The sequence below is a fragment of the Pantherophis guttatus genome, chromosome 1, assembly GCF_059756535.1.
Source record: "Pantherophis guttatus breed Tessera chromosome 1, ASM5975653v1, whole genome shotgun sequence".
Classification (NCBI taxonomy): domain Eukaryota; kingdom Metazoa; phylum Chordata; class Lepidosauria; order Squamata; family Colubridae; genus Pantherophis; species Pantherophis guttatus.
The window spans coordinates 136243189-136258945 of record NC_142063.1 but is presented as its reverse complement, the minus strand read 5'-3'; the positions used below and the strand labels follow the sequence as shown (position 1 = coordinate 136258945).

Here is a 15757-nt window from a genome sequence, read left to right as displayed (position 1 = left end):
ATACCTTTTTGTAAGTGTTTTACATCTTTGATTTTCTGAATCCATTTAATATAGCTGATTTGAAAACTTAATTCATAACTAAGGCATGCAGCCCCTAAAATACTTATTTACAATTATAGAAGCTTCCTGTAAGGATGATTTACTTTCTTCCAAATTGCTATTATTATCTTATTTTATAAACATGTCAGTGTAAAATATAGATTATATCTTATCTCTTCGAAAGCATTTCCATATATCTGGAAAAAATCTTTTCACAGAATCATTGGATTACAAGCTACCACTATTAATTTTTAGAATGGAAAACATTACTTTTGCACTCAGTGTGTTAATTAAGTTTCCTGTAAAATTTCTTAACATGAGAGAAAATATATTAGTAATAATAATTAGTAATTTTCTCCTCCCAAAACTCAGATTTCACTGATATTATTTAGAAGTATACTAAATATTCAATACTTACACATTCTTATTTTATTTTCAAGGATTTTTAAAATCATGATTACATTATGAAAATATGGATTTTTCAAGTTTAAAATATGAATTAACATCAGAGTTATTTAAAGACAAACATTTGGGAGGGTTACCTGTCTTTCAGAACACTCCAGACTTTTGAGAACACTGCGGCCTTTGAGTTTTTTCCATGGTGTAAAGTCAGTCTAGGAAGAAATGGTAACTACTATCAGGCCTACAGTAATTGAGAGGGGTGTGTGTGTGTGTGTGTGTGTGTGTGTGTGTGTGTGTGAGTGAGTGAAACCTTTAGTTTTATAAAAAAATATTGTGAATTATTTCATGTCCAGTGTTATCTTAGGGAGGTCTAAGTTCCTCTATAGATAACACTAACTTGAGGGTGGAAGTTAGCTTTCGGTAAGCGCTACATCCAGTTTCAGGGTATAGTGCAACCATTACCTGGCAGTAAATAAATATAATATTTTGCAAGCAGTGATGTAACCCACATCTATATCAATATGCTGAAAACAATATCACTGTGGAAAACAATAATTTACTAAATTTGGAGTGATTTCACCTTTTTCTTATTCTGAGTGTTTCAGCTTTCTTGTTATCTATACTTGAATTGTCAAGTTCAAATTGTCAAGGGATGTGGTGGCTCAGTGGCTAAGATGCTGAGGTTGTCGATCGAAAGGTCGGCAGTTCAGCATTCAAATCCCTAGTGCTGTGTAATGGGGTGAGCTCCCGTTACTTGTCCCAGCTTCTGCCAACTTACCAATTCAAAAGCACATAAAAAATGAAAGTAGAAAAATAGGGACCACCTTTGGTGGGAAGGCAATAGTGTTCCGTGCACCTTTGGCGTTTAGTCATGCCAGCCACATGACCACAGAGATGTCTTTGGACAGTGCTGGCTCTTTGGCTTTGAAACAGAGATGAGCACCGCCCCCTAGAGTCGGGAACAACTAGCACATATGTGCGGGGGAACCTTTACCTTTATACTTGAATTGTCAAGTTAATTAGCAAAACAGAGCAATGAATTATATGGTGGTTGGAAGGGCAGGGGCAATAGTCAACCAAAGGTTCGATTAACTTTATTTTAGAATAAAAATTATATTTCTTAAAAATGCTGATCGTGGTCAAACTAGCTTTCAGGTTTAATTTGAAATGAAAATTGAAACTATCATTGAAATTTGTCATTCAAGTGGAAATCAGTTTTTAGGCATTGTGAATATTTTTGTTCCTTTTTGGCTTATCTGCTTCTTTTATGCAATTTAAAAAAGAATCGTATTTTTCACTGAGTATAATTGAAAGCTTTGTTTTGTTATGTTGATTTTAGATAAACAGCTTGTAAATTGCAAGAGTCATGAATAGTTTATGATGAATCCCAGTAGAGATATATTCCAAAAATCTAACAAGCATGGTTTGGCATTTTGTTGGGGGAGGGGGAGGGAGGAGGACAATCAAGAGCCAAACTATGATTAGAAACCATAAAGGTTAATATAAAGTGACTCTACATAATGAGCAGCATCAATAATTAAACCAGCAAAGGCATAACCAAAGATACAAAATAAATGGACAACCCACACCCTAAGTTATTTTAACCAATATAGATGCAATATAAATATTCCAACAACACTAATTCACAGGTTCCAAAGCTACTCCAAAGCCGACGGAAATAGTTATGTTTTCATATGGAGAAAATCTGTAGTGCTAGGAATAGCACTTATCTGTTTGTTGGTAAGACCCATGAGTGGAATTATATGTTGCCTAGAATGGAGACATACCATGAGAAGAGTGTGTGCATTGCTGTAAACCAATTCAGCTAGAGGTATGAAATAAGTCCAATTGTTTTGCTGGTAAGAAATATAACATCTTAAATGTTGCTGCAATAGTTGGTTAACCTTCTCCATTGGATATCAGATGATGGCCAAATGACATATATATTTTAATTTTTAATAATTGCAAGAGTACCCTCCAAACTTTGGAAGTACATTGACTTCTCTATGACATGATTGACCAAGCCTCTATAACATGGAATAAAAAAATTGAGCATTCTTGAGCTGTTGGAAGACCGCTGAATAGAATGAAATAGATCAATTTGATAAATAAATCCACTACTACCATATAGTAGTATAACTTTGCATTAGAGGAAGATCAGTGATGAAATCTAGCAAAATACTATCCCAGGATCAAGGCTGTGTGTGTGTGTGTGTGTTTAGTGGTTGCAAAAAGCCAAATGACTTACCAGGAATTGGTTTTGCTCTCCAACAGACATGGCTAGAGGAAACTATAATCCTTTATCTCAGTGCAGGAGTTCTCTTAGACTTCTCTTAGAAGTCTATATTGACTTTTAATGATTCTCATGTGTCCTGCTGTCTGTTGTCATGGCATAGCTGTACTCCTTCCTCCCTTAGGAGAAGAGGCACTTACACACACCCATTCTACAATAGCACCTTCCCATCTTTGTTAAAGGTGAAACAGTATATTTTTGGTCAGTCTTGAGTTTATTTTATGCCCCCATCAGAGTCTGAATCTGAGATGGAAGTCGAACAGCTGACAGAGCGGGAGACTGGCTCCGTTGGCTGTGGAGGAAACTGGGGAAGGGCAAAGTCAGGCTGGGCAGAGCAGGGGAGAGGTAGGACGAGGGAGAGGGGGTTCAGATGAAGACTAAGGCCCATCCCCTTCTCATCTTAGGGCACGCAGGGAAGAATGCAGAAGAGAGCAACGTGGGTTGTGTGGCTTATGAGGAAGGAAAGGGCCCCGATTCCCTTCACAAGGCACACCTGGGGATGGAGTTTAAAGGCGAGGCAGTTGGGAGGGGCATTTGTTGGGAACAAACGCTGAATTAATCTGGTGTTGAGAGTTGTGACCTGCATTCCTAGCATTCCTCCTGACTGTTGGAATTATTGCCATGCTACTGTGTGCCTAGCTTGTCTTGCTGGAATTATTCTTCCCGTCTGAGACTCATTATTTTGCCCTGCTAGAGTGATTGATTACAGCCATTCTGTTTACAGCGTTTGGACTGGAGCATCTGCAGGTTTGTGGGATAATTTTTCTCCAGGCCGGAGAGTAAAAGGGATGTTGGGGGCAAAGTTGGTGCCAATAAAGGGACTCATACCGGTTCTCTGGCTGTGTTGCCTTTGTGTCACACCCCAGGTCATCACATTATTCAACCAGACCCTATCATATACATCTCCTTTGCAAATGCCTTAATCTAATCAAAAAGATCATCTACCTACCTTTTCTGTTGGGGGCGGGGGGCATGATTTGGAAAATCTCATACTGTGGCTTGCATTAAAGAGTGAAAACTTGTTCTAGAAGCCTGCGATATATGAAATGTAAAAGTAAAAGAAAAAGAAAATTGTGTGCATCTGATTTGCCAGGGTCGGAGAACTGTGGTGTTTGCAACGCCTCTACATTTTTATGGTCAGTATGGATCTGTATATGGTAAATGGGTGGGTGGGCTGCTCCTTCCAGCAGGTGCCTCCATTGTTGTAAGGCATTTTTTGCTGCAAATAGCATAAATTCTGTCTGCTTGGTACAATGCTTTTGAATGCACATGGAAGTAAATCATCCCCGTCTTCCTTGTCCTATCACTATATCTTATATACCTGTTTGCAGTAAAAGGGATTAGGGTGGCAGAGGAGTGGTTGAGAAGTTGTGGAAACTTTGAATACAATCCTTGGCTTGGTTAATTGTAAAACTGTTTTTTCTAGATTTATGAACATATTTGCAGACATTTTAGATAAATATATGTCTATTTGGATGACAATTTGGTTTATTTTGAAGTTTCCTCCTTGCAGGTAACCCATGTCAGAAATGTATTTCAAAAATTATGAGACAAAATTATGAGCTTTTTGGTATATTAGAAAAATGCATTTTTGATCTGACTTAACTGGACTATTTAGGTTATAGAATATTCCCAGAAGGCATACCAATGAAGCCAGCAAACGTTCAGTGTATTCTATCATGGATAGCCCTTATTCTACCCCATCCCAAACATTATGGAGTCTGTACAAATGGTAAAACCATTACAGAAATCAATAGATATCATTGATTCAAAAGTCAAGAAATTAGATATCTCCCAGTTAATAGTATAACCAGAATATAAATATAAACCATATTGATAAAATTTGAACAAGCTTTGTTAACATTGTATAATTATCAAGAATAGTCTTAATGTCATTGGAATACAAGAATATATATATTTAGTTTAGTACCCCCCACACCTCTAATGTCTAAAAGAAGATAATGGTTCAAAAACTAAATACAAAGTTGGAGACAATACTAATGTTATTCAGTGGATTAAGACACAAATACATTGATTACATTACTCAGGTAACAGGATGAGAATACCACATGGTAATAAATTGATAATGGAACGATTATCTGAAAATACACTTTGTAAATTGAATCTGATCCATATCAAAGACCTTCTCTACATTCAACAAAATTTGAAAAAGTGATACTAATTTATCTGCAGCTATATCCATAATAATAACCATCCGGTAAATATTGTAAAAAAAAATCGTTTTTTGGACTTCTGGGGACAGCAATGGCAGAATGAACATGGCTCAGAGAAGGAAAATATTTCATTATTCTAATAAGAAGAGTCCCATCAATATAATGGAGCAATATTTGACTACAGAAGAAATTAAGCTTGTTTGAGAACAATGTACTCAGAAAGTACAAGATTGTTTGAAACTATAATTGAGAATATAAAAGAACACCAGATTTTATTGTATAAAGCCGACTGATTTAAATGTGGATTTGGAGTTTAAAGAACTGCTGGATTACAAAAGTGATATGGAAAAAGATGCTGTGAATCAGAAAATGGACTTTAAAATGGCAGTTCATAAGTGATATGGAAAAAGATGCCAAAATAGAATTACAAATGCAAACAATTTTCTTAATAACTAAAGGAGGCATACAAATAATAAATCAAAAGAGTGATATAGAAAAGCTTCCTATTTTGGATTTAGAAAAGGAATTTGTGAAACCAACAAAACTGTTTCTGAGAGAAGACAAAGAGAAAATGATAAAAAATCAACTTGTGGGACATTATTTAATTTTAAAAAGATTAAGCTTTTTAAAAGCAGACAGAAGGTCTGCAAAGTAAACTTATTCAATCAGGGTTAAAATATATAGGTTGTGGTTTTTTGAGGCTCAGAGATCTCTTTTTGACCAGAACAGAAAGATGCAGATCTGTTTGTAAGTGGTCAGAGATTTATTTATTTATTTCTTAGATAAAGTGATCAGTTGAATTACAAAGCTGATTTTTTAGTAAGGCTAATGCAGGGGTGTCAAACTCGATTTCATTGAGGGCCGCATCAGGGTTATGTTTGACCTCAGGGGGCCAGGATGGCCATGGCCAGGGTAGGTGTGGCCAGCTTGACCTAACTCCTGTTGGGAGCACCTGTGGTGGCCCAATGGCTTTGCCAGAGAAAACGGGCTTCCGAGCTCCGTTTTTAGCTGCCATGGCCTGCAACCCTCTGCCAGTGAAAACAGAGCTCACGTGTAGACCTCCCGAACTCCATTTTCACTGGCAGAGGGTTGCAGGAGGCCGTGGCAGCCGAAAATGGAGCTCGGGACCCCATTTTAGTTGGCAGAAGCACCTTGGGCTGGTCCTTCACTGTTTCTAGGGTGGCCCCGTGGGCAAGATGGGCTGGATCTGGCCCCAGGGGTTTGAGTTTGATACCCCTGGGCTAATGCAAATATGTATTTGTGCGCCCGTTTGTGTGTGTGTGTTTTACTATTTCTAGTAGCTCTTAATAGACTTTTGCCATTTTAGGATTAAATGATGAGTTTTTCAATTTGATTATTGATAAGAGATAAGATGTAGGAAGAAAGAATGATTTTCTGAAATTGAAATATTAGAGAAGGTGTTAAGTTGCTGAAACTGCTTATACTTGTCTGGAGGATGCAGGGAATTATCTTTTATATATCTTCTTTTTTCCCTGTCTCTTTGAACTTTTCTTTTTCTTATATTACCCTTAGTTTGTATTAGTCTTTTATCTTTGCATTTGTAAATTTTAATAAGGTTGTTATAAAAAAGATTTTATTTTTTTGTGAATCCAGTTAACCTAAGTGCTTTGAAGGTGGTATTATTTTCTGTTGCTACTGTTGCAGTTAATATTTTAGCATAGATATTGCTATGCTATGGCATATAGATATTTTAGCATATAGATATTGGTCTATAGTATCCATATCTTCTAGATTCTTTCTGTCAGATTTTAATATTAGTGCAATACAGTCCTCATAAAACAATGAAGGAAATATTGAGATATTGAATGATCGCTTCAACATTGACACCTAACAATATAAATGTCACAGTAGATCTATAAAAATTCAACAGGAAATCCAACAGGCTTTCTCTGATTTCATCATTTGCAGTGTGATCTTTGATAATGTGATTGTAATGTATTGTATCATTATGATGCAGATTGGAATGTGAGTTGATGAAGAACTCCATGGAATACCACACAGTTATGTGTCCTCAAAAGGAACACAGAGGTCAAATAGCAATATATGCATGACATCATCATCACATAAATGCTACAATATGTATCTGGCATATAAATAATGCAAGTATGTCATGTGGCATTTGTGTGATGTTGTCATCTGAGTATCATCACAGTTTGCTGCAATATCTGCAATGGTATTACTGCAGCTGTAGCAAATATCAACTCAGTAGTTCCTTCTGTTTCCAGATTTGTACAGGGATGCAAAAATATGATGTCTGTGCCTGAATCTCACTACCAAAGCCTCCAGACCTTATGTCTCATCCTTCTGTGAATAAAGGTAGAATCACAGCAAATTACTATTCCATCCCGTCCTCCTGTGATAGCAAAGCTTTGCTTAGTGCAATACATATTCAACATATGGACATGCATGTGTTCAGACTGAGACAGGAAAAATGCTTCAGATACTACCTGGATGCTTTCAGACTACTTGTCAGCAGCACTTCAATAGAACTGTGCCTTATCCTTACATGGTATCTCTGAAGATTCTTCTAGGATAATTCAAATTAAATAGTTATGATCTCCAAAGCAACTTACAATAAATGATTTAAAATAATAAACTGCCTTTTAAAAATATTTTTAGAAGCTGGTTTAGAAGAAGTTGGAATATGGTTAGATATTTAAGTGAAATGTGTTTAGTTGCACTGATTGATTATCATTTTGGGGAGAGAGAGAAGGAGTGTTATCTTGTCAATTTTTATGGATTTCTCAGTGAATTTTGATAATCATAGAATATTTCCAGAGTGTATTAATGATTGAGAATTGGATTCACGGTCTTACATTTTCTCAAGGTCACTATTAGGAAACGATATCTGAGATCCTCAGGGTGTTTATATTTTTAATTCCATAGGTTCTTTTATTCTTTTTCTCTTTTGTGTTCAATAATTACATGATATTCCTGGAAATAGTCATTCAGAGATCTGGAGTTCAGTGATATTAGTATGCTCATAACATGTAACTTTATTTCATCTTTCCATCTGTATCAGGACCTATAATTAAGGTGCTTGATATTTAAATGGAGGTAGTATGGACAAAAGCAGGGGTGTCAAACTCACGTCCTCCATCGTTGTTTGACACCCCTGGACTAAACTGAAACTGAATACAGATAAGATGGTGATGCTGTCTTTAGGTGGCTCTCAGTTTGAGAATTAGAACAGAATTTTGTAACTGAAATTGCACTCCCTTCAAAGCAATAGATGTTTGATGCTTGTCCTTGATTCAAAGTTGTAAGGTGAATAGTTGGCATTGTAGCATGGAGGGCCATAATAGACTAGGACAACATAGCTTTGTGATTCATGACTTAAATCATCTGCTGATTAGATTGCTGCGTGAGCTTTCTGTTACTATTCTTGCATTTTTCAGCTTTTTTTCTAGTTTTACAAACTCATTTTGCATATATATATATATAATTATGTATATGGTATGTTTATTAATTTTTTTAAATGGAAATGCTTAATTTTTACAGATAAAAAGTTATGGTGGGCAGATCATAATTTAGGCCAACTGGGCACCTGCAATAAAAAAGATGGAAGGAATCCTACAGTTTTGCGAAACAAAACCTCAGGAGTTGTACATATGAAAGTGTATGACAAAGCACGGCAGAAAGGTAAACCACACATTAAGATTTTGAATAATAAAATACATAAATCCAAAAATCCTTAAAAATCTCTTTATGGAATAATATACTTTAGTTCCTATGAACTAAAGTGATTTTTTTTACTAATTCCTTCTTTTTCCATAGTTATCTGTGCCCCCCAGAAATTTCCAAATTATTGGAAAACCCTACGACATTAAGTGGTAATGACAGAGAACTACTGGAAGATAAAACAAAACAAAACAAAATAATGACCTACCTTTCTATAATAATGATCTTTATAGTTTGGGGGTTTCTGTTGATAAAAGTGCTTTATGCAGTCATGAACATTTTGCTTTGGAAAACTGAAAGAGGATACACTGTGTTTTATTAATATTGCTTTGTAGAATGATGTTGGTTGATGCTACTTCTAGTGTCTTAATTAAAACCAAAGACATCATTGCTTAATTTATTATCTACCTTAAATTATCTTCAATATATATTCTTTGTTATATATTCTTTATAACTTGTCCCCGTTGTTCAGGGTTTTTTGTTAAAGTCAGAACAAATAATATTAATCTATTCATGTCTTTATATGTTGATTGGTAAGAAAAAATTGAGTCTACATCATCATCCAATCTTTGTATGAGTGAATCAGGCAGGCTTTAAAATCTCTCCATATTATCAAAACTTAAAACCTTGAATGCAATTATATTCAGTCTTCAGCTGACAATTCGGGACTAAAATCAATTAGGCAAACTCATAAGAACTCAATAACTAATGACAAGTATTTTTGTTTATTTAATTTGTTTTTTCATCTATTTGGCTGCCTATCTCACACAGTGATCCTAGGAGGCTTTAGCTCAAGGTGTTAATCAAAATGTGTACTTTCTTTTCCCATTTAAAAAACCAAGCCTTTTTGAGCTAACTTTATTGTTGGACAATCACTTAAAGCAAATTCTGAATTCCTAATGGAGGGCAAGTGGTAATTTGCTAGTGGTAATTTGCTATTTTTACTTCAAAACAGAAAAATATGTCAGGCATACCCTATGTTACAGGGCAGATGACCTATTTTTTTTTAATGAACTCCATATGGAACTAAGGGCCTGGTGGCTCAGCAGACTGATAGCATTGTGATTAACACCAGCTGTCTGCAATTACTGTAAGTTCGAACCTCACCAGGCTCAAGGTTGACTCAGCCTTCCATCCTTTCTAAGGTAGGTAAAATGAGGACCCAGTTTATGGGGGCAATAAGCTTTTTGTATAAATATACAAAAGTATGAAGGCTATTGCTTAACGCATTGTAAGCCGCTCTGAGTCTCTGGAGAAGGGCGGCATATGAATCAAATTAAAAAAAAAATTAGTAAGGTCTACTTCAAACTGAGTTTGATTTCTGCTCACTACATACTATACTTACTTAAACTATGCCATGGAGGTCTTCTATACAAATACTGATCATACACAATCCTGCTTAGCTTTCATGTCCAAACAACGTTCATCAGTTGCTTCTACCTTCTAAGATATAAATCTTCAGTACCTTATAAAATTTTGGTAAAACTTCATTGTTTCTGTATTTTTAATAGGTAGCAATTCTTGTCAGATCAACAATGGAGGATGTTCCCAACTTTGCTTACCAACTTCAGAATCCACTCGAACATGCTTATGTACTGTAGGTTATAATCTTCAGAAAAATCGTATGACATGTCAAGGTATAATCATTTATTTATTTTCAAGGGCTAAGTAAAACAAATAAAAATACAAATTTAATAATCCCAAAAGTCAGTTGTGTTATTGGTAGCAGAAGAAAAGACTATCATGCTCTGGGTCTTTGTGACTGTGTTTTCTTAGGGTTGGTTAGGGTTTGTTTGTTTGTGGGTTTTTTGTTTTTTTGTTTTTTGAATAGATTCTTCACTAATTTTGTTGCTGAGTTTATATAATAAATATATATAATCTTTGGTTGTATAATTCTACAATCAGTAATTGATATAATCTGCCCACAAAATATAAACATTCAGAGCATCAAAAATAGGGATAAACAAGTGTCCTTAACTCCCCCCCTCTAACTTTTTTTTTAATCTGTGTTGTATTTTATTGAGATACATATTGACAGAGGTAAAAGTAGGGTATTTGCACAATCATTTGGGGGTACTAAAATTATTATTTAAAATAGTTGCAAAATCAATTCATTGATTTCAGTTTATTGATGATAAAACAAATAAAAACCTAATCAATTTTTCAAATTATATCCCTAGGACAAATTCTTGATTAAAATTAGCTTGATGACACTATGCAAAGAATGTTGACATAATCATGGTTAGAAGATTAAAATCTCAGTTCATTCACTGAAGTCCAAATTAACAGAAGTATGTGTCAGTAGAATCAAGCTTCTTAAGAGTATCTTTAGATAGATGTAAGTTACAGTTCCAAAAAGATGCAATAAAATGTCATGTTGGCCATGTGATCATCATTTGTAACCTTCCCAGACAGTTTCTGACAACCAAAGTCAATGAGAGAAGTTGGTTTCTCTTAACGGCCATGTGACTGGCTTAACAACTATGGCAAAAAAGATTGTAAAATGGGGCAAAATTCACATAACAACTGCCTTACTTAGCAGTGGAAATTTTGGACTCAGTTATTGGTCATAAGTTGAGGACTACCTGTACTAGCTTTTAATGAGATTCTGGTTATTCTACATTGATTTTTCTATTTTCTTTCTTGATGATCCCTCCTACCTCATCATAATACAACTGATTTAAGAACCAGAAGTTTGTCTTTTGGCTTCAGATAGCTGGTTAATTTTATAATTGCCTATTATCATAATTATTGTTAACATTTTTGAAATATTATTATTTTTCTTTAGGTATAGAGTCGTTTCTCTTGTATTCTATTCATGAAGGAATCAGGGGAATCCCTCTTGATCCAAATGATAAAACAGATGCACTAATGCCTATAACAGGAACATCTTTTGCTGTTGGTATAGATTTTCATGCAGGTAAATAAATGTTTTACATATAAAAGCCCTGTAATTTTGGAAGTCTCAAAGTTACCCAGGATTACTATTCTTTGTTCTCAGTTACATAGATCTATGTTAAGAAAAACAGCTGCAAAAATGTAAAAAGGGGGAGAAATGCATATGACATGTATACTGATTTTCAGTAAGTATTTACCCAAACATTTACAAATGGAAAGAGCAAAGGTGAATTGGAGAAAAAAAAATGTCATAGAAGCACTTCAGACTAAAAGATCAGAACATGCTCAATAAATAAGATATTGTTGGAAACAGTATTTTAAATATTTATTCTATAGGAAATGATACAATCTACTGGACTGACATGGGATTCAATAAAATAAGTAGAGCTAGCAGAGATCAGACATGGAAGGAAGATATCATTACAAATGGTTTGGGAAGAGTGGAAGGCATTGCAGTGGATTGGATAGCGGGTAAGTTTTCTGGTTATTTTATTATTTACAATTATTTTACTTTATCTTTTCTGATTTATAGCCAAGCAATTCTTTCATGTTTCTTTACAATGTATTTATTTTACATCTAGAATTACCAGATAAAATAAGAAAATACAATTCTATTCAGTAGTATAAATTTTTTTTTAAAAAAAAGCAGACTTTTTTTTCTCTCCATAGGATGTGGGTTGCTTTTCCTCTGGCAACTGTACTTTTTATTTTATTGTATTGTATTTTAAATTCTCCAAGAAATACAAATGAAATGACATAGTCGATCATATGGTGATGGTGGGACGAATATTTTTTTTACTCAAAATAGGTACATTGAATCTGCAATGGACTAATCACTTTTACTCTGTGTCCCCACAAATATGAAAAATTGCACTGTCAAAAATGGTGATTGACATTTTTACAAGTTAAATATAGGGGGAGAGGATGCTTCTGACAAAATTGGGTTTTAGGTTGACGAAAAGGGGTCATGTGAATTAACCGACCATAGATTGTTCCATCATGGTGTAGATGTATTTTTAACATAAGGAAGATTTCAGGAAGAAAGCTTATTCAAATAGAACAGTACAAATATGCCCACTAATTTTGCTTTTTAGTTATTTAATTTGCAAAAAGTTGATATTAATATTTATTTATTTTGTTTGTAGTCATAACTGATATGTTCAATGATAGGCTTACGTCTCCATAATTGCATTTTCTTATTGCTTCCAGGTAATATATATTGGACAGATCATGGCTTCAATTTTATTGAAGTTTCTAGGCTTAATGGCTCTTTTCGCTATGTTGTCATATCTCAGGGTCTGGATCAGCCAAGGTCTATAGCAGTGCATCCCGGAAAAGGGTAACTTGATAATTGATATGCATGCAAGTGAATACATTTCTTAAAAAGCATCTTAAAACACTGAAAAGCTGATGAGGAATAGTGTGTAAAATGGATCTAGGAAGCTACAATGTAAATTTGATATTAGTCCACAAATTACTAAAGCTTTAAAATACTGCTGCAACAATAGCATAAATGGAATCATGTTGATCTAGTTTACCATGCTGTTTTATGGGCTGTTGATATGTGCAAATTTCTTTTAGCACTCAAGAAAAATTAAATTTAAATAGTATATTTAGTTGCATCTTCAATTACAAAATTACTTTAAAAAGGAAGCACAGTTAATACTGACATGAAATTATTCACCTAGATTTATTTCAGCATTTCCAAATGATTAGGAAGACCTGTGCTTCATGTACTCAATAAGTTGATAATCAACATTTAAACTTTAATTATGTATACTATAATATAACATAGTATAATATAATGTGGACAGACAGAATAGGATATAAGTGTGTTTCTTTAAAGAAGCTTGCCACTGACACGTTTGATTATGATAATGTAGTTATCTCCTTTTTATTTACCTTTTTAAAGTCATAAATGGAACCAGTGAGCCCCTGGAAAACAGTAATACAGTTGGCAAACATGGATTTTCACCTCCATTGGAATCATACCAGTTTCCATTTAAATACCACTTTTAAAGTGTTTGAAAATTAGAATGGGATATGGAAGAGTGCTGGTAAAACTGTATTTTGCTCCATACATTTTAGATACAGTTTTATTTTAAAAAACTTGATAGTGACATGTATGCATCTGCCTCCGTTAGAATGGGAGGAAAAGAAAGCTCAATTGCCTCGGTGCCATTGTTAGCTTCAGCAGAAATGGGTCCTTTTTTCTTTTTTTTTTTTGGTCTCCCAGCTTGGGAAGCTTGAAAAATTATGTTAAGGTATTTGAAAATTAGACAACCAATTTGATGTAGTGCTTAAAGTATCAGGCTAGAAACTAGGAGATTGGGAGTTCTAGTCCTGCATGGGGCACAAAGCCAGATGGATGATCTTGGGTCAATCGCTTTCTCTCAGCCCTAGGAAGGAGGCACGGGCAAACCACATCTGAAAAACCTTGCTAAGAAAACTACAGGACAGTCTCCCAGAATTGGATATAATTAAATAGTGGTGAGAAGGAGGGAGGAAAAAAAAGGAACTTGTTCTGTGTTATTTCCAATTTGCCATCAATATTAGGGGCAACTAGGTCATTCCAAGAAAACCATCATTAGAATCTTAGAGTGAATGATTGCAAATACTTTCCCCTTTTAAAATTCCACTAAGGACACTTTCTGAGTCCCCCCAATATAAATTTAAAAATTGCTGCATCACTGGCATACAGCACCAAATGGCTGTTACTAGGTTTGGGAGGGTGGAATTCTTGGAGTTGGTCCACGAGTCATAAAAGGGCCATTGTTCTCCACTTCTGGCTTGGATGATGGTCAACTCTTTCACATCTGACTTGAATTACTGTGTTTTCATACATATTACTAATTAGGGAAAGTAGCCATCAATCAATAGATATGAAAAATCATTTCCACCAAACTTGTTGCTTGGAATAGAATTTAAAACTGATTTCAACTCAACAAAAGCAATATATAGGGAGTGTTTTTGCCAATATAACTATCTCTCTATAAAAAAGTATAAGATGGTCTACTGTTTTTTTGTGAATCTGATCCCTATAATCCTGCTTGCTCCTCAACTAGAATTTTTTCCTGGTCCAGACAATCCAATAATTTACAAAAAGTGGCCTACATTTTTATAAGCTATGCTTAATAGCCAACCACATAATGGCATAAAAGTTTGTGCTATTGTCATTCTCAGAGATGGAAATGTTTGTGGTTTTTTTTTCCTTTTCATTATTTTAATGCCTGTATCAATTATATGACTCAGGGAGGCTTACAATAAAATCAACACAAATAACTCCATCAAAATACAATACAAAAACATATAAAAAGATGTAAAATCATATAGATTGAATCCAATCACTAGAAATTTGTAATGAATTGTTACAGTGAGACACCAAGACAGGCAGTGGTGGAATTCAATTTTTTTTTACTACCGGTTCTGTGGGCGTGGCTTGGTGGGTGTGGTGTAGTTTGGTGGGTGTGACAGGGGAAGGATACGGCAAAATCTCCATACCCACCCCACTCCAGGAGAAGGATACTGAAATCTCCATTCCCTCCCACTCCTGGGGGAAGGATATTGCAAAATCTCCATTCCCACTCCACTCTGGGGCCAGCCAGAGGTGGTATTTGCCGGTTCTCCGAACTACTCAAATTTTCCGCTACCGGTTCTCCAGAACCTGTCAGAACCTGCTGAAAAGACACAAGCGCTAATTGGCAGTTCTCTTCATAGTTGCATTAAGTCTCGGTTCTTTAATTTAATTAGGTTAGGAATCTCTGAATGGAAAACTAAGAGCTAAGGAGGGATGCTATGTGTAATCTCACATGAAGACTGGAAAATAGAAAAGGGAAATCTATATTCTATACTATAAAACTCTTCCTGTCTAGCTGCTAGAATCTAGCCTCCAAGCACTGTTTGCCAGCATGTAATGAGCATGTAATTAATTTCCTAAATAGGTATTCTCAACTTCCAGATCCTGAAAAAGTCACTCCTGCTTGGGTTTTTTTTTTTTTCATTCATTAATATATTTTTTTGCTGGGCAATTAACTAACTTTCTGACATATTGTTAATTGTTCCATTTACAAATTTTAAATATTGTCCTTAGTCCTGCCCTAATCAACATATGATGCTGTTCAAATCATGGTTTCCAGGAATACAGGCAAATATTTTACTAGCATGCTAAGTAAATATAAATATTGGCTGGATGGGGTTTGTGGGATCTCATGAAATATATGACCAGGGCATCTACTGGATTTGAAATATT

The 15757-nt window shown here is 34.9% G+C and overlaps 1 protein-coding gene across 4 annotated transcripts in view; it reads left to right on the top strand.

Annotated features, from left to right (window-relative positions):
* The window catches only part of LRP1B (LDL receptor related protein 1B), a 986195-nt gene that overhangs the window by 802670 nt on the left and 167768 nt on the right, over positions 1-15757 (top strand). For all 4 annotated transcript variants that reach the window (XR_004592513.3, XM_034424500.3, XM_034424507.3 and 1 more), the window contains exons 33-37: positions 8431-8571; positions 10122-10247; positions 11399-11530; positions 11845-11979; positions 12718-12847. Coding sequence is in view for 3 of the 4 variants with exons in the window: in XM_034424500.3 (XP_034280391.2) it covers positions 8431-8571; positions 10122-10247; positions 11399-11530; positions 11845-11979; positions 12718-12847 (664 nt within the window). In the remaining variant the exon portion in view is untranslated. The remainder of the gene's footprint in view (positions 1-8430; positions 8572-10121; positions 10248-11398; positions 11531-11844; positions 11980-12717; positions 12848-15757) is intronic.